This window comes from Oreochromis aureus, linkage group 5 (assembly GCF_013358895.1).
Source record: "Oreochromis aureus strain Israel breed Guangdong linkage group 5, ZZ_aureus, whole genome shotgun sequence".
Taxonomy (NCBI): Eukaryota; Metazoa; Chordata; class Actinopteri; order Cichliformes; family Cichlidae; genus Oreochromis; species Oreochromis aureus.
Window position 1 is genome coordinate 34066949 of NC_052946.1, and position 25407 is coordinate 34092355.

The window sequence follows — 25407 nt, forward strand, 5'->3', positions numbered from 1 at the left end:
TAAAGAAGCCTGTATTATAATTCTCTCCTCAGGAAGTATATTCTAAGAAAAACACTGCCATATTGCCTTTATATCATTATGTCTGCTTGTGAAAATAAAAGCTTTGTCTTTTCAGTGCTGTGGCTATATGGTGGTGATGATAGCTCCAAGTCTTAAAGTAAATAGCTGTCATATTGTTCTGTTGAGCAGGTATCTGATGAAAGTCTAAAGTCTACTGTCTAAAGATTTCTTTAGAGATTTGGTTTTCTTTTTTTGAAAGAGTAATTGTGAAACAGCTAAGTATAGGAATGGTTTATTTGAGAGGTTTCAGTCAGGTTTCATAGCTCATCAGAATACAGAATACAGAAATACCTATGGCCTCTGACAGTGATGTCATCTTGTGACATCGTGTGCTTGTCCTGCCACTGCATACCTCAGTGCAGCATTCGATACCGCTGATTATAATATTTTATTATGACGATTAGCACATATTATTACAGGTACTGCGCTCCAGTGGTTTGAATCATATCTATCTAAAAAACTCCACTTTGTTCATGTAAATGGAGAGTCCTCTTCACACACTAAGGTTAATTATGGAGTTCCACAGAGTTCTGTCCTAGGACCAATTCTGTTTACATTATACATGCTTCCCTTAGGCAGTATCATTAGAAGGCATAGCATACATTTTCTCTGCATTTCTCCGCTATGAAGATGATACCCAACTTTTTCTATCCATGAAGCCAAATGACACACATCAATTAGTTAAACTGCAGGAATGTCTTAAAGACAAAGACCTGAATGATCTCTAATTTTCTGCGTCTAAATTCAGATAAAACTGAGGTTAATGTACCTGGCCCTAAAAATCTTAGAAATATGACATCTAGATGACATTCTGAATGGCACAACTTTGGCCTCCAGTAACACTTTTAGGAATCGTGGAGTTGTTTTAGACCAGAGTATGTCGTTCCTCCGGATGCGTGTGTGCGCTGTCTGCTTAGTATGTCTCAGTTTGGGTTCTTTGCGACTTCCTTGGTTAATGTATTTGGTAATTTAGCAGTAAAGCTGCATTTAAGTTTAGTTTTGCCTGTGACTCTTTATTTTGGGTCCTCAACTCTGCCTGCCACACATAGCATTTTATGACACATACTGAATTGAATAAGATGGTGTTACTTTTTTAACAGCCATACATGATTCTGCTGTGCTTTCCTCAGCCCTACTTTTTGTAATGCATTTGCCTACCTATATAATTAATATTGATCAGCCTTATTTGGGGTTTTTTTCTGTGTTATAGGTGCTCTGTTTATGCATCTGTGGGCAATCCATTTACACGCCTGAGGATCTCTCCAACACTTGACATTTTTAAAACCCATCTGAAAACACATTTTTACTCTCTAGCTTATGAGTGTGACTGAGTTTTTGATTGGTTCTTTGTGTGTGTTTGTTTTACTTTTTTTTTTACTATGTACAGCACTTTGGTCAACCTGTTTTTTTTTAATGTGTTTATAAATAAATTGAATGATTAATTGATTAAGATTCAAGCTCCAGTTGTAATTTAAACAAAACCATCATTCACTTCTTGAATATTTTTTACTTTTTACTTCACAGTCTTTTCTTTATGTACATCAGAGTATTCTTATGGCACTGTGCCAGCATTATCAGCTACACGCTAAATGCTATACTGTACTTCAGTTAAACCTGTTCAGCCTGGTGCTACATTCTTATCTCCATACTCCAGCAATCAGCTCAGCTCATCCAATGTGTCAAAACCTCATTAGCAGCCTCTTTAAACTTCCTTTTAAAATAATAAAATGTTTGTCTAATTGACAATCCTTCTTTGAGCTCTACATTTGGATAATCAAGTTGTCCTTTTCTGACATATTGCAAACTAGAAGTGCCCTATCTCAAAACTGTACTAAAAGTTTAAAATAAATGTATTTGTTTCCTTTCCCATCTTCCAGTGACCATAACAGGAAGACAGATTTTAGTCAGGATTGTCAGAATAAAATTGCCAATTTCATCTGCAATAATTAAAAGTAATGGCACTGTGCAGTTCTGGGACCAACCTGAACAGCACAAGCAGGCAGCATAAGGTTGGGAGAGCAGAAGCAACATGCCCAGCACAGAACAGAGCAGGCATCAGTGACAACAGATGCTGACAAATTTGATCTTGGTATGAAAAGGAGCCACTAAGGTGAACACAATGTGCAATACCTCATTCACATACAAGGTCTTAAATAATCAGGCCCCATCTTATCTTAATGACCTTGTAGTACCATATCACCCTATTAGAGCACTTCGCTCTCGCTCTGCAGGCCTACTTGCTGTCCCTAGAGTATTTAAAAGTAGAATGGGAGGCAGAGCCTTCAGTTTTCAGGCCCCTCTTCTGTGGAACCAGCTTCCAGTTTGGATTCGGGAGACAGACACTATCTCTACTTTCAAGATTAGGCTTAAAACTTTCCTTTTTGCTAAAGCATATAGTTAGGGCTGGACCAGGTGACCCTGAATCCTCCCTTAGTTATGCTGCAATAGACGTAGGCTGCCGGGGATTCCCATGATGCATTGAGTTTTTCCTTTCCAGTCACCTTTCTCACTCAGTATGTGTTAATAGACCTCTCTGCATTGAATCATACTTGTTATTAACCTCTGTCTCTCTTCCACAGCATGTCTTTATCCTGTTTTCCTTCTCTCACCCCAACTGGTGTCAGCAGATGGCCCCGCCCCTCCCTGAGCCTGGTTCTGCCGGAGGTTTCTTCCTGTTAAAAGGGAGTTTTTCCTTCCCACTGTCGCCAAAGTGCTTGCTCATAGGGGGTCATATGATTGTTGGGTTTTTCTCTGTACCTATGAAGCGCCTTGAGGCGATTTTTGTTGTGATTTGGCGCTATATAAATAAAATTGAATTGAATTGAATTACCTGTTTTACTAGTTGGACACACAATGTTATGAACCAAGCCATCACTGATATGGAATAGAGTTATGATCTGCGAGGAGTGTGGGCTGAGTTTGACTGTGGCCTGCCTTTACTATGGCTATGCTGAAATTCTGAGATAGATTTAAAATAAGTCTATTGATCAAGTATTTTTTAGGTTATTTAATAGAGAAAAAGTTTAACTCATTAATGTAGATGGACATAACTAGTTAGTTTTGTTTATATTCCTCTCTCCATGTTCCAAATGTTGCCTCCACAGATTTGTCATTTCATACAAATTTAAATCCAAATTCAGAGCTTCACCTCCACCTCTATGATACCCAGTTAATTACAATGAAAAGAAGATTATTTTTATAGACAGAATCACTGAGCTTAATTTCTCCCCCAGTTGCATTCTTTTGCAGACATTCCTTGTGGTCTTTGTCTAGTTCAGTTCTCATTTTTTCCTTCAGTCCTTCATATTTTCTTCATCTATTCTACTTTCAACCTCTGTTCCTTCATGACTTGGTTTTCCTCTGCCAGCTGTTTATTCCTTTCTTCAGCGTAATTATATTTACTCAATAATTATTTTCTAAGATATGCAAAGTCATGGAGTCATTGAGGTTATTGCTTCTTCCTACCAAAAGCCCATTTAGGTGCCACCTTATCATGTACAGTATGTGCTCTTTCTAACATGTAAGCTGGAATGAAGAAGTGAAGCTGGGTATTGATTTTACTACAGCAGACTACTGTGTTCTGATATTTTACAGTTTGTTAACACGCAGTTTTTACTAGAAAGCAATCATAGCAAAAGGACACCTTGTGTTATGTTTCATTTGAAATGTATATTTTTCATCTTTGACCACTCAAGAATTCAGTAAAAACTGCTTGTGTACAGAATACATCGATGTGTCTGTGCAGAAAGAACGAGTGAGAGAGACTGCAGCAAACTGCAGCTTAAATGTGAAATGCTATAAGCTGTAAGTATTGCATCATAATGGCAACGACTTCATGACAACTACCACTACCAGATGTCCCAGTAGAAGAGTTTGACAATCCAGATGTATCACCATGAGCATGTAGTTGTGCAACTGCGAAAGAACTGCTGGTGTGCAAGCTCGAACTGAACAAGTGATGTCAGCTGATACATGAATGACTTTAATGTGTCGCTTGTGTGATGTGGTTGAAAACTTCAGAAGACCAGAACAAGACTGTCAGTTTCTGTTTTTACAAGCTCAAAAAGTTATCCTGTGGTTTTTGTACGGGTTTCGTTATATAATTGCATTATATTATATATAATTCTAAAGGTAAATTGGTGATTAACTTTTAGTTTAATGCACTTTTTAAACTTTATTTAGATTTGTGTTGTCTAATGTTTCATAAATCCCCAATTCTTTAACAGAAATGCTTTAATGCCTCTGTGAATATTTAAAAATCTGTGCACATCGCTTTGTGATATGCAGACAAGATTAGCAAACATATTAGAAATTAATACACAAGTTAATCAACACAGAATTAATGCATAACATTTTTTAACCATTTTCTCAGTTGGTGGAACTAATTCCAAAGGTCAGCGTATCTGTAATATCTCTGCAAGAGGGTTACGTTCCTCGTGTTAATGAGAAACAGTTCACTAATTACACATATTCATCATTTTTGCGCTTGATTAATCACATTCTTGTGATGAAGAATGTTCACCTCTCAATTTAACACGCTGTCAGGGGTAAGCTACTGTGAATACAAACTTTGTGTTATGTTCTCATGAGTCATCTCACTGACTGTTACTACATGTCACAGTTACTGAGGCAGGGCTCAATGACAGGACTCTGAACTGTGCAGTCAAAAGGCGATTTATATACAACACCAGTGAAATATTTACATATATATAGCGACAGGGTTCCGGGGATTCCAAGAGAGGGTCCGGAAAAACACACGCTCAAGCACCTCTTCGTAGAGTCCAGAACAAGATACACACACTGTCCAATCCAACCCACTCTCACTCACAGTCATTCAGGTCAGGTCCAGGACAATCTATACAGGTAGATGGAAACAGAGGTAAGAAGAAGCACCAGGGAACACAGGGAAGTACAAACACGAGCCAGGCTACACTAACAGAAGTAAGTACAACAATCCAGCAAGGAACACTACGTCAACACGGCCTTAAATACTGTCAGGATCCATCAGCAATGATGAGCCGCAGGTGTGTGTGCGCAGGTGTGGGACTCAGAAGAACACAGGAGAACAGACGCCACCCTGGTGAACATGGTAAGAACAGCATCCCAGGGCAGCCACTGAAGAACCATGACAGTACAAACACATTTGTTGGTAAAGTCTGTTTGACCCACATGTGTGACCCACTCATATGCTACAGAAACTTACATATATATATTTATATATATATGCTACTGATGCTGAAATATTGATAGATTCAATATGATTTTATTAGAAACCAAAAAGGGAATATAAATCACAACTTGAAGTTACAATAGAAGAAAATTAAGTGAAACACAAATGCTAGTAGGAATCATTCTACTGGAACTATAAGTATTAAAACTAAATTTAATAGCAACTGATCTAATGGTTCAGGTATTTTGCTATTACCATCCTTAATCTCACTGCTGCAAACACATTCTCTGAAACCTAATCTCCAGAAGGCAACAATGGCTGAATGGCAGAACAACCTTGTCAACTTGAGAAAATCCTAAAATCCTTGTGGGATTCACGCACATCCCTGTGCCAACTCATTAAAGTCAGCTTTTATATTTCTGGCTTCATTAAACCTCCTTCATGCCAAAAAGTTCAAATCATTCAAAAAATGAACACTTGTCTATGACATTAATAAGCAGGTCCAATTTATCTGAGCCACGAACTGCCCAGAGTCCAAAATTTTAATCATTGTGGAAAGCAACACAAATGTGTTTGTCTTTTGAGAAGACACACATTGATACTTCACCAGTTGTCTTCTTAAGGTAGAGAAAACCACAGGCTTCAACAAGGTAGCAATTGCCAACAATCGATTTTATTGAATGCTTTTGAGAAAACAGAGAGCACCAGTCTACACACAGTAAAGCGTTCAAATCAAGAGCTGCACCTAATCGACTGGGTGGTGAGGAGTAGATTTTTTTCTTAAATCATTCAAAATGCTGGATACAGTTGTGACATATTTGCTCACTTTCCAAAATAGAAAAGAGAAATATTGGTCTAAGAGACTAAAAGAAATCCATTTAAAGAACAAGTAAAATGTGTAGAAAATATTGCGTTGCATATTTGTTGTCTAAATGTCTGTTTCTGTTTGTTTCTTTGGTGGAATGGGTTCAAGATCCTGTCAGGACCACTAGAGTCTCTTCAGGCAGCACCAGTCTCTCTGAATGGCAGCTTAATCTTATATAAGCTCTTTATTGCTCAGCAGTGCTTTTTCTCTCCACAAATCTAAGGCGCACTGTTACACCTGATAACAACTGATACTGTAGGTTGACCAGTTTACAAACAGCACGGACACATGTTGGACAGGCACATAGTGCCATCTGATGGATTAAAGAAAAAATGAAGCATTTTTGCTCTGTGGCTACAGTCTGTTGTATCATATGCATGAAATTAAAGGTACAATCTGTCAATAATTATTAACTCTACATTTATAAATAAAGCATTGGTAAGGAGAGGGGAGTCATAACCCCGTAATGTCAAGGGTATCATATTTGTTATGAGTTTTTGAGAGTTTTAAAGACTCTTAAAGACTTAAAAGTGTGACTTCTAAGCAAGAAATTTCACATAAACACTGGATTTAACAAAAATGGTATAAATTAAAGCTCATATATGCAATATAAGCTCATATATGCAAATTTATATGTATTTATTTATTTATTACATTTTGCAGAAGGTTAAATACACAATCCTCTTTCAGAAAATGTGACTTTTCTGGCAATTATTTCATGGTACAGTCTTTATATGGTTAAAATAATGTGGCATACATTCGTTATATCTCGCTAAATAGTTCTTATTACATTACTTGTTCCATTTGTTTTCATTGAAATATCTTGATTATGCAAAACACACTCTCCTGCTGCTTTTTCATCATGTATTCAGTTGATTTACTGGGTGCTGCAGAATATTTAATATCAAATTTGTCACACTATGAAGCATTGACTAACTTAATAACATCAAAATAAAATCAAACGTTGGGTGGCATAGATGGATTTAATGCCAAACCTTTCACACCATTTAGTTTTTGGAACCTTATTGATTTCTATAATTTATTATGAGGCTGGAGATCATAAAATACCACACTGAGACTCCTTGTCTCTCTTTCTTTACAGTATGAACATGCAGTTTTCCCAAGTCACCGTATAAAAATATACATAATAAATTAACATTAAGTTGGCCACTATGATCAAATGTCAATATCAATTTGAACAGTTTACATAAACATGTTTTCCTGTGTTATAGCTGTGATATTATTTCATCGTGTTTATGGTATGGATTTCAAATAATTTATATACGCTGAGTTTGATAGGTGGTTTGACTGGGAGTAAGAAAGACCAGTGTCACACAACATTCATCCAAGGCAAAGGAGGGAAAATCCTTTATAGAACAAAAACAGCAAGCACCTTCCTGTCGTCAAAAATCTTTTATACCCTGTCACCTGCTGCTGAAATTCATGTAACTTTGAGTCGGATGGCATCAATTTCCCTTTGTGTGGCACTACATTGTACTCACTTGCACTTTGACAGAGATATTAATCAAGTGACCCTCACACATATATACGTTATAGAATAGAACTTATAAACAATAAACTATTCACCTGATTGGAATTTAAAGAAATAAAAATCTCCCAACTCTTTCATAAAGCTCCATGACAGTTATATTCTGTTGTTTGTGCGTCACTCATGTTACGTGCTACAAATGGACACCCATATTTCTAAACTTGGAAAATTGCACAAATGCCCTGATGTATTACAATTTCAGAACTTTATTTTAGCTATCACACCATGCCGTCGATGGTGTCAAGCTTCTGGTGATGCACAGCTTCACTCTGCTTCTTTTCCTGCTGCATGCACTCTTGCTGGTAATCTTTGAGCACCTTCACTAGCTCGTCATGCCCAAACTGCATGGCATCATCGACCGGTAGATTCCCCCACCTGCAAATGATGAAGAGGCAATTCATAAAACTATGGATGACAAAGTCCAAGAGTACACAAACTGTGGTATTAACATCTTGTGCTGATAAATAATTGGACAAGTTTAGTTGATGGAAAAAGGCTCTTTACAATGAAGTAGTATGACTGTACAGGGTTAATGTAATCAATTGATTATAATTAGAATTATATACAAGATATTTATCTCACCTGTCTTCTACAAGTGGATCAACTTTGCAGGTTTCAGTGAGGAATTTTACTACATCCATGTGACCTAAGAATAGAATTTTAAAAAGCAAAAAAAGCAAATTGTCACCATTGACAAATTAATCTAGTAGCATCACAGAATTAAAAATGGAGAACAAAATCTGCTAAAATAAAAACAAACAACAATAAATATGTAATTATTAATTCCTTCTATTGCAATCCAGCAGAATGAATGAATCAGAATGGCATTTGGGAATCTTTGCCTTTTCCCTTTTGGAAGAAAACTGCTGTTACTTCCATGTTTATCCTCTAAACAAATAGCTTGCTTACGAGGCTCTTTTCAAGAAAAATGTTACTGCTGTAGTCGTGGCAGCGGAGCATTAAATCTGTGCTGTGAATAAACTAACATTGCAACAGAAGACAAATAATCTACCATATGGTGCTCTGTAAGGGTTTATGAGCTGGTTCATTAGTGGCTTGTATAATGTGAGCCAGAGGTACTGAACCTCTACTGTTAATCATGAGAATAAACAAAGTGAAACTTTGCACTAATTACTGCTGTGAGCATCAAAACAAACGATTTAACAAGTTTAAGTATTTTTCTATCAGTCAGCGATGAAAAGAAATGACAGAGTGAACAGACGGCATTCTTTTAACTGAGAGAAGACAGTGGATAGGTAATAAAGGTTGTTTTTGTCTGCTCTACCAACCAATCATCATTAAAACTGAAATCTGTAAATTTCTGCATCTGTTATCTTACAATTACACCAAGTTTTCTTAAACATCTATGACAAACTTTTGTGTTGTAGCAAAACCTTAAATGTATGTTGTTTGGATCAAAGTCATGATTAGTTCGATCTTAGATGATCACTTAAGCTAACTGCACTTATTTTGGGGCTGCATTTCAGCCTGTGGTGTTGAGGATTCTTTTCTATTCTCAGAAGTTATGCTTGTCTGTTTATAGGAGGCAGGTTAACTCAGTTGAAGTAACAATATGACTGCTACTCATCACTTCTAACTTCTTTGTGAGCACTAAGGTGACACAAGGACAATGTCAAAAGCAAATACATAAATATCAGGGCGCTAAGTCATTCATTTAAAAATAAATGAGGAAACAAAAAAATGACCAAATAAGTGTAAAATTAGCCTGAACTTATGAAGCTCACCCTCAGCTGCAGCAACATGAAGCGCTGTTCGAGAATCATAGTCTTTGAGATCCATGTCCATGGAAGAAAGCGCAAATCTGAAAAACAAATCACAAACAGTCAGCTACTTTCAAGTGCTCCCTTATTCACAAGGGGTCGCCACAGTGGGTAGCTCTCCATGTTTCATTTGGCAGATTTTTTCAATCGATGCCTTTACTGATGCAACCCCAAAGAGATTTGTATCTCCTCCCCGAAACAAATTCTGGATTCCACGCTTGTCTTATTTAAAAAAAAGAGAACTCTTATTGGTCTTATAAATGTGCATTATTACAATATGCCATATCAGTAAATATATGAAAAAACAAACAAAAAAAAACAGATGTTCTGATTCTGTACTAGGTATAAAAGGTCATTTTGTTCACTATACCTTACTAGTAATAAACATTGTTGAGTTAATTTGATCCAGGGCCTGTTTTAGACATTGTGAGGGAAATGTTTTATAGAGGACAGACAAAAGCAGGAGTCTCGATTATCTACCTTCTCAGTGCCGATACATCTCCACTGTAGGCGGCAAACAACAAGTTGAAAACAGACTTGTTCTGCAAAAACATCAGAGAGCCTTAAACATGGAGGCTCAGAGCACATATTACATACAGTACCACACAGAATACGAGCAACTCACCCTGTCATCGCCATCCTGTCTGCGAGGGTCCTGTTTCTTTACAAAGTGCCTCAAGTTGTCGTAATTGTGAAAATTGAACACTGACACAAGTTCCTAAGAAAAGAAAAACAGTATGATTTAGTCTTTAGGGGGGGGGACAAAATCACTGATTCAAAAAAAATAAAGATTACAAAACAGAATATAAAAGCCACAGAATAAGTCAGGTTTATTAGACATTTTGCACTCTTTAAAGCAACTACAGACACATTTTGGGGGAATATTTATGGTATTAGTCAAAGCCAGGCTTCTGGCTTTAAGAGGATGTCAATAGTGTAATGACTGCAAGTCATTTATCAAACTAAACTGGTTACTACTGTAATCATCATCACCTTTAAAAAAAATTAGAGCTTCTACTGTAAGGCCTGAAGTATTGAAGACTTCAGAGCCAATTTAAACACGAGACAAATATTACAAAGGCCACTGAAATGATCTGATGTTCTACTTGCATTAAAAATTTAAATTAAAACATTAACTTAAAAAAACAAATCATAAGTGGTCTAAATATAATAAAACAGAAACTGGTTTCTTGCCTGACAGAAGTGTATTCCTCGGACACTATTTCCAACCCTGTCCAGTGGAGGAGACCAGCACATCACTCCCATCACATTGGGGATCACCAACAGAATTGCACCGGATACTCCCGATTTTGCAGGCAAGCCCACCTGTGAGATGAGAACTAGAGGCTGAATGTGCCATTTGTTCTAGGTAATGAGATTACTGCTATTTTTGTTGTGACACAGTGAAGTGCTTGTTCCATCACATCCTGCTGTTACTCACATGAAAAGCCATCTGGCCGGAGAAGTCATACATGCCACAGGAGTGCATGAGGCTCAGGGTGTTTCGCACAGCCTCAGTACTCAGGACACGCTCGCCTGTAATTGGGCAAATTCCCCCATTGGCCAGAGTGGCAGCCATGATGCTTCCTGACTCACAGGTTACCTCAATGGAGCAAAGCTGAGGGGAATAGAGAGGAATAGTCAGTTTATTATTGAAACTACTGAATCATTTTTCATAAATAAAAGGCTGCAAAAGACTCTTTATTGACATTTTACCTGGAAGTAGAAGTCAAGGGCATCAATCATATCTGCTCCCAGAGGAAAACACTGGTGAGTGAAATATTATCATCATGAGTATCTGATTGACCAAAGTAAGCAGAATATTTATCTGAAACTTGGCAATTTGGTTTCATGAAAATTAAAAATTATAAAAACATTATTATAAATGTGGAATATGACTGCTGAGTTCCTGATCAAAACATACATTTTATAATAGGTTAAAATGGATAAAAATACAGTATTTAGGTTTTAAATATTAGCTTTTCCTTGTCATGTGTGTCATCTATTGAGTTTCTAACATGACCTCATGTGGACATTGCTTGAGTTGTCCAACATATTAAAAGTAATACAACCATGGTTGCAAAGGAAAAATCAGTATTCCCAGACTGCTTAGCAGTAGTTCTTGGATGTTTCTGGCTGGCTTCTGATTTGTGTCCTACAGGCCTTATTCACTTGATCCTTCAATGTCACCATGATTGTCACACATCATAAAATGGCAAAGAAGTTAATGTCATTTGGTTAGTGGTAACTTGTCTGCAAACCTCAATCGATGAGACACTCAGTTGATCAATTAGTCATTACTTTCAGAATTAAATCAAGGATGATTAATTTTGATTGTTTTTAATTACTGAAAGAAAAGTATCAAGTTGAAACTTTTAAATTCCAATATGTGAGCTTTAGGGAATGTTTTTTTTCAACATGTGCACAACTGCATGATCAAAACTGGTTAGACTCTATAATATTTCATCTAGAACAAAAACAAAAATGAATTTTTGAAGTCTGAAATTTTAAACAGAGTTCCAAATGTTCTGAAACTGACCTTCTTCTCTTTCATGTAGTATCCGATGGCAAAATTTCTGTCGCCTGTTTCTTTTTCTGACTGGAACCTGAGACAAAGAAACAGCAGAGATCAATATAAAAAAACATCAATAATGCAATAGGAAGTGGACTAAACCCATAATACAGTAAGTCTTTTCACTCATGCTTGTGCTAAACGGAGGCAAATAAATACAAAATACTCCAACTGCATTTTGAAATGCACTCACGTGGCATTGCTGAATCCTACATATTCTTGGCCAGCCATCTTTTTCACAAACTCCATAACCTGGAAAAAAAAAAATCTGTGCTTTTTCAGGATACCTCTGAGCACCAAAATAATAATCCTACATTTTTATATTAATGGTGTAAACAGAGAAGAAAACTGGAGGCACATTACTTACATAGTCAAACTTCTCTGCCTTATTTGAGTGAGGCTGAAAACAAGGAGAGTCGCTTGCTTGTGTAAAAACAAACAGTTCTGAGTATAATTGCCACATTCACTCAGCTCCTACATTCAGAAGCTGCTACTAATTGCACAGTATAAAAAACACGAATGTGTTACTGATTGCATGATTTAGTATCCTATTATCAGCAGTAAAAGAAGAGCAGGTAATGATCATAAACCAGGTGGTCCAACTTTGAGGCAAACATTGAATATGCTATAGAAAATTACTAATTTTCATGCAGTAAAACATCTGATGCATTAAGTTGTTTTTAAATTGAGTGCATAACTTGCTACTGCAGCTTTGTGACAATAGCCATAAAGTACCATTGCTGCAAGAGTCTTACTCAACAGCAGGGTAAACACAGTTAGTTAGTGCATATTTTAATATTAATTTCTTTATTTAAAATATTAGAGCTTTAAAAATATATAAAATCTGCAACTAACCTTTCGCTGCCACAGTCTTTCACTAAAAAGAGAGTGATAACTGTTCATCTGTCTACCTTGATAAGAGAGCTGATCAAAATGGCTCCAGCATTCACCATGGGATTATGGGGCTTATCTATGAGACGGGACAGTAAAATAAGACACAGGGTTGAAGACAAATTCTTTATGAAATAATGGTTTTGTACAAAGCTCTTAAATCAATCTCTATAATATGTGAATCAACATAAGAGTTGTGGTCTGAAGTTTATATACACTCGTTATAGTAATTTGGGGATTTTAATGATTTCTTTGCACTGCTGTTTTTCCAGGGTAGGATGATTGTACAGCAAACATCTTCAATTACTTTAAAAAAACAAACAAACAAACAAGAATTGGGTACACAAGATTGCAGTTATTTTGGATTTTCTCTAATTAACACAACGTCAAAAGTATACATGCAGGTTCAAATATACATGCAGCCCCCACTCTTAACAAATTGCACCTCAACCAGACGCTTTTGGTCACCATCAACATGCTACTGGGAGGACTGGATTTTTGACCACTATTCTTAGCAGAACTGCTAGAGTTCAATCCAATGAGTGTCAAACAAATTCTTTTTATGCTGGCAAAGAGAAACTACAGTACCACTTGTAGCTTGTAGATTACTAACAAAGCTAATAGGGCTTGGCGTTGTCAGGTTAAAAGACATTGTAGAACCTTCAACAACAGTTACTTAAAAATTTAACTTTGGGCCTGTATGTATTCTTTTTAACCTTTTTAGATTAGAGAAATTCCAAAGTATATTCAAATTTGTGCACCCAGTTCTTTTTTTAATAAAATCATTCCACCTCTTCCAAAAGAAGAGGTCAAAGAAATCATTAAAATTCCTGAAATTACCACAACATTCATGCTCATGATGGGTATATGTAAATTTCTGACCACTAGTGCATATTTTGAAAAAAAGGGTCCTGACAAAATTCCTAATGTGCATGAAATATAATCTGAATAACAGAATAATTTTTGTACCAAAAAAGTACTGCAAAAACAAATTTACAAAATGTCTTTAAATATATATCGTGTTAACAAAACAAAATTTCAAAAAGGGCAGCCAGCAAATATTTGTTCTTTTTATTTAACTGAAAAACAATTACAAACACTACCTTGTTACCAAAATGGTAACTAATCAGTTTATTACATTTCATTAATTATTATTGGTGTAAAATTTGACTCGGTGGAAGGGAAATGTCCTGAATTTCACAGTATTTCTCAGAGAAGGAAACCAGTGTCAGTGACAGTTGTGCAGGACCTAAATTCTGTGTCAGAGTAACACAGCTAGATTTCTTCCTTGATATTAAGCAGAAGAATAAAAAACATTATGATAAAATTATTATGAGAATATACATTCAGGTTTCATCTGGAGGAAGACATTGTTCATCCAGTCAGTTTAGCACTTATGCAGGAGTAAAAGGAAACTAAGATGCATGTTATGTGCTGTGCTAGATGCATCATAACTAGATTTCTTTGAACTTTAGGTGTCATTTCCACGCACTGATTGCATTGATGGATTTTATAATCCAATAGGAGGTAATGAGGCTTTACATACCTTCATCATCAAGTGAAAGCACATTGAACTTGAGTCCACTGGGCTCCATGCCAACATAGCGGTGAACCTTTTCTGTTCCCGACTCATGTACGGCAATGGCATACTGCAGGGGCTTCACGCAGGACTGCAGGCAAAATGGCTGTTTGGTGTGGCCTACTGAGTGCCTGCAAAAAGAAAACAGAATAAACCTTTAGAGCCTACACAATCTCTACAAATCTCATCGAAGACTCTCATTCAAATGTTTAGTTCCTACCTCTGTCCGTCAACTGTACACAAAGACACACCCCATAGCTCTGGGCTGAATTTAGCCAGCTGGGGGATGTAGTCTGCAACCTGCAGTCACAATGAGAAACACAGTTAAAGTCAAGACAGAAGTAATGCTCATTCAGAAGTAATTGTTAGAACTAATGTTAATGCAGTAGAAGAGATTCCTTATTTACTCATCAAGTATTATGTTTAATGTGTGCAGATATTGGGGCAGAAGGATGAATTAAGAGAAAGCTTTACGCAGCAAATAAACCATTATAGCATGGAAAACTAAATTTGGAAAAGTTTACCTTCCCATCACTTTGCTTCTGCACTTTTTCGTAGATTTCATTTATTTTCTGTACAAACAGGTCAAACTCAGGGATGATAAACTTCTTCCTGAAGGCCTGGATTAGCAGAACAATGTTTCCTCCTACACATCTAAGACAAAAACAGCATAATGCGGAATTACTCAAGAGCCCTAAATAAAAAGAAAATACTTTCATTATGTGTGTGTGTTGTGTGTGTACCTGTTTAGACATCTTTGTGGGGACCAAAGAATGGAAGTTTACTATACTTGTGGGGATCAACAGCTCTTGTGGGGACCAAAATCCCAGTCCCCACAAGATTGATGGCATTTTTGAGAAATCAAAATGTGGTTTTAGTGACAGGGATATAACTGGGTTATGGTTAGGTATTAAGAGAATTTTGCTTAGTTTTCTTTTCATAAAGCTCTGATGCACGGTGCGGTTTAGGGTAAGGGTTAGGGTTAGGCATTCATTTTTGATGGCTAGTGTTAGGGTAAGGGGCTAGGGAAAGTAGGGAAAGCATTATGTCAATTAGATGTCCCCACAAGGATATGAGTACAAACACGCGCGTGTGTGTGTGTGTGTGTGTGTGTGTGTGTCTGTGGGCGTAGCCTCTAGAGTAAGTGGAAGCCAGCAGCTGTCAGTTTTCATTAAGTGTGAGAAGCTGTTCCTTTGATCAAAATGACAGTAAATAAAACTGACATGTCCTGACACCGACTTTCACAGCTCCATGTTTGGGATGGATCTAGATGAAATGCATGTATTTAATTATGACATTACAGGGTGGGAATTTATCACTGTATGAAATATCTAACATTCTTAAGCTATACCTGTACATATTTGCATTACATTATACAGTGTATCGGTTTTTCAATTTATTATTTATAAAGAAAAAAATTTGTATGCGCACAATTTGTGACACCAGAAGCTACAGCCTTAAAAATTGTATAAAATGTTGTCCATTTAGTTCCGACTTCTTCCACATTCTATAGTTCCGCCTTATCGTTCCTAAACCTGTCTGAATGACTGAACATAAAGTACGTGAAAGACAAAAGAAGAGAGAAACAATTACGCGTAACATCACATACAACAAATCCTGTACTAAAATGGATTGTTAGTGGAAGGTCAGGCTAAAAATAGTTTGGTCTCATGCCTGCACCTGCTTCCTCATGCATGGAAAACAAAACACTATGGACTGTCACAGCTAAGATAGCCCTCTCTGAGGGATAGTGTAACGAAGATTAAGTCCCATAAAAAAAAAAAAATAATTGTGGGAGAAATGTAAAGTTAAATTTCCTGTCAACTACCGCATTAGATCCATTTTTCTTGGCCACTGTTGCCCTTTAGAGTTTGCTAAAAGTTACTCTGTGTGTTATTTTCTTAACATTGTTTCTGACTTGCTGTACTGACATACAAATGATAAATCATGGGCTTATCCACAGACTACACTGGTTTCACAGAGTGGCATAAGAAATAATATTAATAATAATACAAAACAAAACACAATGACATAACCAAAACCAAAAATAAATAAATAAACAAAGGGAGCTAAACTATATCTCCAGCAGCCACAGGACTAACAGCTAAATGTCAGTACTTACAGGCAGTTCACCTGGAGGGTCGACGTACTGAGTGTAAATAACCCTAATGCAATGAAACTTAGCCTCATTTGATTTGTAGTGATCAAAAACAGAAAGCATTTACCAGCAATGTAAACCATTTTTCCAAATTGAATCACACTCTGTAGACGGAGGCAGCTGTGGCTCAGGCTCGCTGTCCAATAACCACAGGGTTACTGATCTGATCTCTGGCTCCTAATTGTAAAGTGCTTTGTTTATTAAGTTAAAAAAGTACGTACATTTCCAGCTAGACCATGGGTATCAAACTTAAGGCCCAGGGGCTAGAATCGAAAGGCTCAAATCTGGCCTAATACATTTTGGGATTTTTAAATGTATTTTAATGAGTTTTGCAGCATTTTCTGCTGTTAAAGACCTCCCCCACGACAATTTATATTACACCACAATAATTAAAATATATGTAAATATTAAAATAAGAGAAAAGTTCCTGTATTTTTTTAATACTGACTTTACATTGAGTCCACAAGAAAAGAGCATTCTCTGTGAATTAAGAGAAACTTTCTGTTTTTTTATCGGGACAGTCTGAGCATTGAGCTACCAGAATTTCTTGTTTAGTTTTACATATTCATTTCTTAAAATTTGAGCCCAAATAGTCATCCTGAAAGATTTCTTTCAATTATTTCATGTACTACACCACCATTACTATATCATGTGGAAAATCTAGGACTTACTGTTGTAATTGCACTTCTTTTTCTGACATTATTCTCAGAGATTAAATGTGTAGTTTAACTTTTTTACACTGTTAGAAAAGGGAATTTCAATGGTTAGGCCTACTTAAAATCAAAGTGATATAAAATGATTATCTAGACTTTCCTTAGCCTCGTATGCTTGGACTTCAGTAGAAGATAGAGGTTGTCTTTTAAACAGTTTCCATTTGTAAAGTTTACAGTATATGGGGGTTATCATGCTCTGCTACAGTGGAACCGACTGTTCTCTTGTCAGTAAGAAAGACACAGGCTTTCTAATCACAGTAAAAGTTCTGTTATATTCAGTACGCCCTGGCAGTAAACCTGTATATACAAGACCATGGCCCCCAAATTGCAGGAAAATACAAAAAAACTTATTGTTTAATTAAATAAATTTTTGGTCAGACTGGATTCTTTTTAGTTTAATTAAAGCATGGCTGCCCCATGTCACCTGTGGAAAAGGTCTTTGTCCATCATCACCTCACCAACAGATTCCTTCACGGCCTGTCGGAGCTTTTCCATGCAGTCTTTAAGGCGAGGATCGGATGGGTGAAGACCATTTTTTTTCAGTGCCTGCAAATAAGAAGTTGTCAACATTTATGTCATCGGACACAGTATGTACAATAAATAAGCTAGGATATATTCAGTAGCAACAGTACATATAAAGAAATATACAGATGATGTCTGCTTACTGCTGTAAAGTATGAGATGGGCACTTGTTCTTTTCCCTCTGTGATGGTGTAGAAAAGCATGTTTTCCACTCCAGAACCAGACGGCTTTGAATGCATGTTCCTGGTGAAGTGAAGAGCACACTCTTGAAAAGAGGAAAACAATCAAAAAAAGTGTTGGATTCCCTTTAAAACAAAACAACAATTAAAAGACAAGATTGCTTTTATAGCCTACACATGCTGCACACACAGACATAACCACCTGTGTGGAGTTCCATATGGTGACTGTTCTCTTCCCTCTATAGTTTCTCTGTGTCTATAACACAGAAAACAACTCCGGCTCATGCACAAATAATTATATACCAGCTTATTGCAGATAATAGTTAATGGTATGGAGGCGTTCTGTTTAAACGAATTCACACCGGTAGGGAAGTGCTGACTCTCACTAATTTAGCACACACATACTTACATTTTCAGATGGAAATGATCTCGTATTGCAGGGGATCGTCTCTGAAACTGTGTTATTGATTTCGTGCCCATACAGCATGCTGGTTGCACAATGAAAACCTTCTTCGCCACATCTGTAGTTTTGACCATCAGTTGAGCAGAGTTTGACAGGCGCAGCGCGTTCAGGAAATGCATGGCTGCGACAAACGACACAAATAAAGCCTTCGCGATAGTTCGTTCAGGAGAAAATCAACACAGATAACCTGGCTGTTACTTTCTGAGCTGTACGCCAGCTGCTCGTGCGAGGTCGTTGACTTTCCAGCTTCAGGCTGAAGTTGAAGTTGTTACCTTCAGGTGTCATCGGAAAGGTGGGACTTTTTATTTTTTTACAAGCCCTTTTAAAGAAGTACAGTTCATTTACTTGGAAAAAAAATATTAAACTTAAAATATATATAGATCGGGGCTACTTAAACAGTACAACAAGAAAAAGTTTTATATTATTAAAACAGCCTAGAATGTGTCACAACCCACAACCCCACAAATACTCTTTTGAAAGCGTGGTTAAAGTTTTACATGGAGCATTTGAAAGCAACAGGGTCTGCACAGGAGCCGGTCAGAAGCTAGAAATGAATTTCTGAATCTGAATCGCCAAAGCCGTTGGAGTATTAAAACATGCATAAGAAAGAACAATCAATATTTCACACATTATTTAACTGCTTTTGCAGTACGGAATTTTTAAGCACATTACTTCTCAAACTTTCATGCGATGTTTTAGCACCACCTGGTGGATTTTCCAGTCTGTAGGGTTGATGTAATGTGGTGTAAACTTACAGTTGGGTAGCAATGTGCCAGAATACTACGGAAGCGTAAAGCTGCCACCCAGGCAAAAGAAAAAATAGAGCATATCACGTTAGTGAACAACATAAAATCACGTTATTACCATTTACACAATTATCACGTTCGTACAATATTTATATAGTAAGAACGTGAAAGGTTTTTTGTTATAACGTTATTATGATAATTATGTATATTGTAATAACGTGATTTTATGTTGTTCAAACATGAAAAGTATCTTGTTAGAACAATAAACTTTTCACGTTATAACGTGATATAGCTCTACTTTTCTTTTGCCTGGGTGGCAGCTCTATGCTTCCGTAGAATACCGAACCAGATTCTGGTGAAACATATTTTTTGTTTTCTGCTTCTTTCCATTTAAAAAAACATAAAACAGTAATAATGTCCCTCCATCAAAGTAATTAATTCCATCTCTGTCAGTTGAAAATGTTCCAGATCTACTGAACTGCATTTAGAAAGTATACAAAATAGTATACAATGTAAATACTATGTAGTGTGTATATGTAGGTATGTAATTAATATTTAAAGATCCAACAATAATACAGTCATACACAACTTAAAAACATGGCAATCACACACATACAGTGCATGAGTCTTCATATATGCATATTTCTTCTCATTTAACTGCCGTGTTCATGTTGCCCATAACTGTAGCTCAGCGTGTAGATATTGTTTCATAGCAAATCTTTATTTATTTTATTTCTGTATACAGCAGCCCGTTCTCACTCCCCTTTCGGCAGCATGCCCGTCCTTGCATTCTGACAAACACAGTTTCTTAATATTAAAATGCTCTTGATTCAGGCTTCCATGGTGAACAACATCCATAACAAACACCATAAACAATAGCGTCAAAACACCCAACATACAGAATAGTACGTATACAGTAAACTGTATGAATATTTTTTATGTTGTCTGGAAGTGTCAAACAGACATTACAGAGGGGGAAAAAAACTTTTCTATGGTATACACTTATAAATATAATAACAGTAATTTCTAAAGTTATCATGTTATCATCACATGGCCAACTCTGATAAGAAAAATTGATAATTTTTAAAAGAAAAAAAAAACTTTTTAATGTCAGCCTCCTTATTGCGTCAAAATTACATAAAGTAGGTCATCCCAAATCAGACGCTCTTTGAAGGACGTGGAAGCACGAGCTTCAGTGCAATATCAACTACAAAGGAAGGCATGTAAGAGAGGGGGATCCAGACAAGCTTGGCATCCCAGCCAGCACTGTATCTGGTGCGAGGGTAGGCAGCAGAGAGAGCGTGCTCCATGCAGTTGGTCACTTTAGTGAGGTCAGAGTCGCAGACGGCATTCATGATCAAACGCTGTGTCTTGATATCTTAAAAAGAGAATTATGTATCGTGACCAGATAGTGATTTGTGATTTTTTTTAAAGTCACAATAAACTGGCAATTTGCGAGAATCCTTCATGCTTAGTCTGATGTTCCCTGATTTATTTTAATACCTAATTTTTTTAAAAGCACGCAAACATATTTTTGGATTGAAATGTTATGTATGAATCTTGGCAGTCATTTCTCAATAGGTAACCTTTTATATCTAAAATTAGCAGTTACATTTCATTCCTAGTGTATCAAAGCAGAAAAAAAAACCAAACAAATCAGTAAGAATGTGACACAACTGACCTATTCTGCATCAATAAAATGCTTCAGATGATCCACAGCCCATTGTACTTACATTTATCAAGGTATTTGTCTCCATAGCTGGCCTTTACTTCAGGGCTGAGTTGGTTCCACAGGCGATGGAGCTCCCTCTCAATGGGTTCAAGGCTTGTTACTGCAGTCTTGAAAAACCCGGGCTCAACGATACACACCTTAATTCCAAAGTAGTGGATGTCTCTCCTGGAAACAGAGGTATGCTCTGTGTGTTGCTTTTTCATAGTAATAACAAAACCTCATCTAATTTTGAGTACCACTTTCTAACATGCCCTGCTTTATATCTGCTTTACAGTTTATTTGTGAGATATTAATAAAAATATTTGGATTGGTAGATCATGAAAAGCCAATCAAATGGCCAAATGGTATGGCCATTTGCATTTAAGCCAACAAATGAGTTTAAAAATCTCTATTTGTCATTAGTACTCCCTTAGAGGGCGGGCTTTCATGATTTTCTGAGAGTGCAAATGAGTTCTTATGTCTGTTTATAACTGATACATTGTATTCTATTACTATAAAATGCTATTGAATGTCCTACTGAATATTAGTAAAGTCTTGAGTTTCGACTTACCAACTAATATTCAGGTTTTTAGATTTAGATGGTTTCAGTGCTAGCTCTATAACACAGGCTGCAAGCTTTTCATTGTCATTAATGAAAACATAATCAAATACCTGGCAGAAAAAGAGAGTTAATGTAGCTATGTGAGTCAGTGAGGGTGACAAACATTTCCCCCCGTTTGGCCTCAGAACCAAAAATCCTTCTCTGAGGCACGCTGTGGCCAAATTTGGTCTATTTGTACAATTCGTTGGATGGTGTGCATTTTAGTGCACTCTGTAATTTACTGATGGTCTTTTTTATCACTGAAAATGTAATAAAACTTTATCATCCATACTAACTTTCTAATTATGATACACTGTCTGTCTTTCTAAATAAGACGAAAGCACCAACTGGGTCCTTAAGATAATATATATGGTTGCAGCAGCCCTGTAAATGAGTCTTACCTGAGGCAGTCAGAGAAAGATTCTACTGCAAACTTGGAAATGCAGTATCCACCACCATTTGCTGCCACCCTACCAAGCACTGATGCTACATTTACAATACGGCCACGAGCCTGTTTGATGAGGGGCAGGAAGGTCATTGTCATGGCAATCACTCCATTCATGTTTACTTTCAGTGTGCTGTGGAAATCCTCCACTTTCATCCACTCTGATGGACCCATGGGTAATGAACGTCCAGCATTGTTCACAAGACCCCAAAGTCCTACAAAGCAAATAAAAGACAAAAGAAGGAAGAAATTATGTTGTGTTTTGTTTACAGGCTTGCCTTGTGTGATCTAATAATGTGCTACAATCGTCCTATATTTAACTGTAGGAAATCATCTCTCACCCTTATCGCCAACCTCTTGCTTGGTCCACTCCATTGCTTTTTCAATGCTATCCTGACTGGTCACATCCAGCAGGACAGTCTTCAGATAAGGCCCTGCCACTCTTTTCAGATCATCAGCTCCCTTTTCTGTGAGACAGCCAGCTAGTACACGGAAACCTTTACGATCCAGTTTCTTACACAGCAGGTTTCCAAACCCCGTGTCACAGCCAGTAACAAAGACATACTTAGATTTGAAATCCTCAATCTCCAGGCTGTCTCTGTAGAGCCACCCGACAATCCACAACACAATGAAGGTAGCAGAGATGTATAACCAAGCATTTTCCCTAAAAGAGATCAAAGAATATGTAACGAGAATGTTAAGTATTTGACTTTCACATCTGCATCTGTGAGTTTGGAGGTTCAAAGTTATGGTAAGGTATGACTACAGCTAGCAAAGAAATCCCAAGTCAAAGTTTAGTTTTGGTATTTCTTACCCTAAAAGGTCATACACGAACTGTGTATCCATGATGCCTTCAGGACTAGAAGTAGTTTTTCAGTCACTGTGAGAACTTGATGCCTGCTGAAATAACATGTTAGTATGTACTGACATGGAAAGCTCTCAAATACAGTTTTCAGAGAAGAGAATGTAAATCAGAAACACATTGATACGTTTCAGGAATGTTGCAAAACCGATCTCAATTCCACAATAACTAGGTTTTTATTGAAGTTTTATATTGTTTTATTTCATCTTTTTGACTGCTATTTGGCACAATGAATTTGCTCAGTGACAGCCATAATAGAAGGGCGCCCCTAATACAAAACTGCTTTGGCTGCTTTGGGCATGTGATAAATCTTTGGATAATACTCTTAAGGAAGAAAGAAAAGGCATTTGTGATGGAGTAAAAGCCAGTGAGTCGGGGGGGGGGGGGACATGTTTTTGAAACATAATTTTAATGCCCGTAACGGATCTGCTTGGGATTGCTGAAAACTAATTAGTCTACAGGCTTATTAGTGTAACAAAAAAACTTCTGTTGCTTAAGGTATCCAAATATTTATATACTTGTTCAAATCTGGTTACATTTTGGGATAAATTAGCAAGTAGAATTATAATTACATTTTCTGAACCAGAACACTCTCTCAAAAAGAAAGATGTCAGCAAGGTTTATGCTACAGCTGCCCTAAATTAACAATATTGGTAATTACCAAATTGATTTCTTATGTTTCTGTAAGTGTTAATCCACCAGTGTGTACAATCTCTTTCACCGTAATGATATTTTTAATGCTAGAATATAATTATTTTGGTTATCCACAAATGTTCAAATTTGCTGTTTTACAAAAAAGCAGAAAAAAATAATAAAGCACATTATTATTTTTGATGCCAAATTACAGTAATTTTCCGACTGAATGCTAAATGCTTGATTAATTTTGTGACTTCTCAGGGAAATCTAGTGTCCCATTTCAAATTTGTTTGTTTTTTTGTTTTTAACTGGTTTTTGACAGATTTCTAAAATGTGTTTTCTTGTTTTTATGACATGTGGTTTACTAAATATGCTAATAACTGTTTAAATCTCAGTCAATGTAAATTTATAATCAGATAAAACTTAAAAGTCCATTTCTGCATATCTTAAATTTTAAATATTCACATTTAAACTAATTACTTTCTTTGATTAAACTGAAGTTGTGAGTAAAACACAAAACTGTGTTGTCCTACCTTTTTATCTTTTGGGAAGTGATGGAGCTCCACACGCTGTCGCTCCTCTTCCCGTTCCCTTTCTGGTTATTCTCCAGTCTTATTTCAGCTGGTTGGACAGAAGCTTTATCCCTGTTGTTTATCCGTTTAGACTAGCCCGCTATTGGTAATCCAGCAATGCGTAACCATTTGGTTGGTGTGTTTAAAAAAAAAGGTGGTGGGAATGAAACAAGCAAAAAACCTTTTCTGTGACGTGCACTTGGATTTCAAGATCCTTTTAAAGACATTTTAACATGTTACATCAGGTCCTTTCAAATGGTGCACCACAAAGTGCGTACAGTATATATTTTCAAAGCCTGAAGGTTCCTAGTTTATAGCAGCATGAATACTTTGTTTTAAGAGTATTTATACAAATTGTGATAATCCTGTAGGACCAAGCGCGAGTACAATCTGTGACTGCCTTGACTTGACAGTTATATCAGTAATAAAGCTCATACAGTACTCTTTTAACAGTCTTTATGACCTGTGCAATTTTTGGGCCGGTGGGAAAAGAACAAATACGCATACACGTTTTTTTTTTTTACATGAAAATTAGATTAAGAGCAGTCTCGTGTGGTAAATTTCTTGCCTGTAATACTATTAGTGAACTCACAAGCCACACTCACTGACACGTCACACATTCCACAAACTGTCCAAGCACCTTAGCCAGGCAGGTATTTATCCACTTACTATATTTATATCAAAACTTGTTGCAATAGTTGCAAGTCTATAAATGCTAAGGTCTCTTAGGGATTTTCACATTTGTAACAGGTACACTGAAGCCATTATGAAAAAAACAAACAATTCTTGATCCTGAAGTAATTTTCAAAAGAAGGAAACTGCCCACTTGTAACCCTCACAGGCTTTAACTCTCACTTGTTCTCTAGTTGTGTTGTAAAGATTTAATCTGTGCTTACCCAACACTGACATCTGCTGTGCGTATGAACCTCCTGACAAGGTATCTCCTTAAAAAGCAGCCTAAAGGCTTTTCTTTCTTAAATGAGGTACTTTATACAAATATTCACATTTCCTTGTTCCCAATTTCTTTATATGTGACAACTGTTCAATTAACACATTTTTTTATAAGAAGAAAACACAAGTGAAGATTTTTAAACTTTATTAAAATATTTTTCCATCAACAATATTATTCCATCATTAACAACATCTGAAATTATGTGGTCTAAAACAGACAGTACAGCCCTCACTCTATATAGACATGTAACACCTACACCATCATTCAGGTATCAGGCACAGAAAAGAAAGCCATAAAACAAAATGCTTTTTTTGGATATACTAAATAAAGGTAACGGGTGTTTATTATGTCTGTGGCCTCTTCAACCTATTGCAAAGGGG

The 25407-nt window shown here is 36.6% G+C and overlaps 2 protein-coding genes and 1 long non-coding RNA gene across 6 annotated transcripts; 1 reads left to right on the plus strand and 2 right to left on the minus strand.

Annotated features, from left to right (window-relative positions):
- Nucleotides 1-5897: 5897 nt before the first annotated feature.
- Nucleotides 5898-18743, minus strand: gls2b (glutaminase 2b (liver, mitochondrial)). Of its 4 annotated transcripts, none has more exons than XM_031748267.2 (19): nt 18449-18743; nt 18242-18295; nt 18004-18103; nt 17763-17884; nt 14992-15121; nt 14688-14767; nt 14435-14598; nt 12909-12967; nt 12365-12397; nt 12191-12249; nt 11965-12031; nt 11142-11192; nt 10867-11043; nt 10620-10751; nt 10051-10143; nt 9906-9967; nt 9390-9466; nt 8227-8290; nt 5898-8019 (listed from the first exon to the last, which is right to left on the minus strand). In XM_031748267.2, exons 1-19 carry the CDS (start codon nt 18619-18621, stop codon nt 7863-7865), a joined length of 1854 nt encoding a protein of 617 aa, XP_031604127.1. In that variant the 5' UTR covers nt 18622-18743; the 3' UTR covers nt 5898-7862. The 4 variants fall into 4 exon arrangements, with proteins under 4 accessions (XP_031604127.1, XP_039468443.1, XP_031604130.1 ...); XM_039612509.1 differs by having other exon boundaries at nt 18004-18125; nt 18449-18589; XM_031748270.2 differs by lacking the exon at nt 18242-18295.
- Nucleotides 18687-22252, plus strand: LOC120440269. The gene is made up of 3 exons (XR_005613127.1): nt 18687-18794; nt 21008-21157; nt 22135-22252. It is a non-coding gene; the product is annotated as an uncharacterized LOC120440269 (long non-coding RNA).
- rdh5 (retinol dehydrogenase 5 (11-cis/9-cis)) lies at nt 20002-24082 on the minus strand. Its single transcript, XM_031748272.2, has 6 exons — nt 24037-24082; nt 22820-22902; nt 22347-22669; nt 21962-22220; nt 20982-21145; nt 20002-20626 (listed from the first exon to the last, which is right to left on the minus strand). The coding sequence occupies exons 2-6, from the start codon at nt 22849-22851 to the stop codon at nt 20406-20408; spliced, it is 999 nt and encodes a 332-aa protein (XP_031604132.1). The 5' UTR covers nt 22852-22902; nt 24037-24082; the 3' UTR covers nt 20002-20405.
- Nucleotides 24083-25407: the final 1325 nt, after the last annotated feature.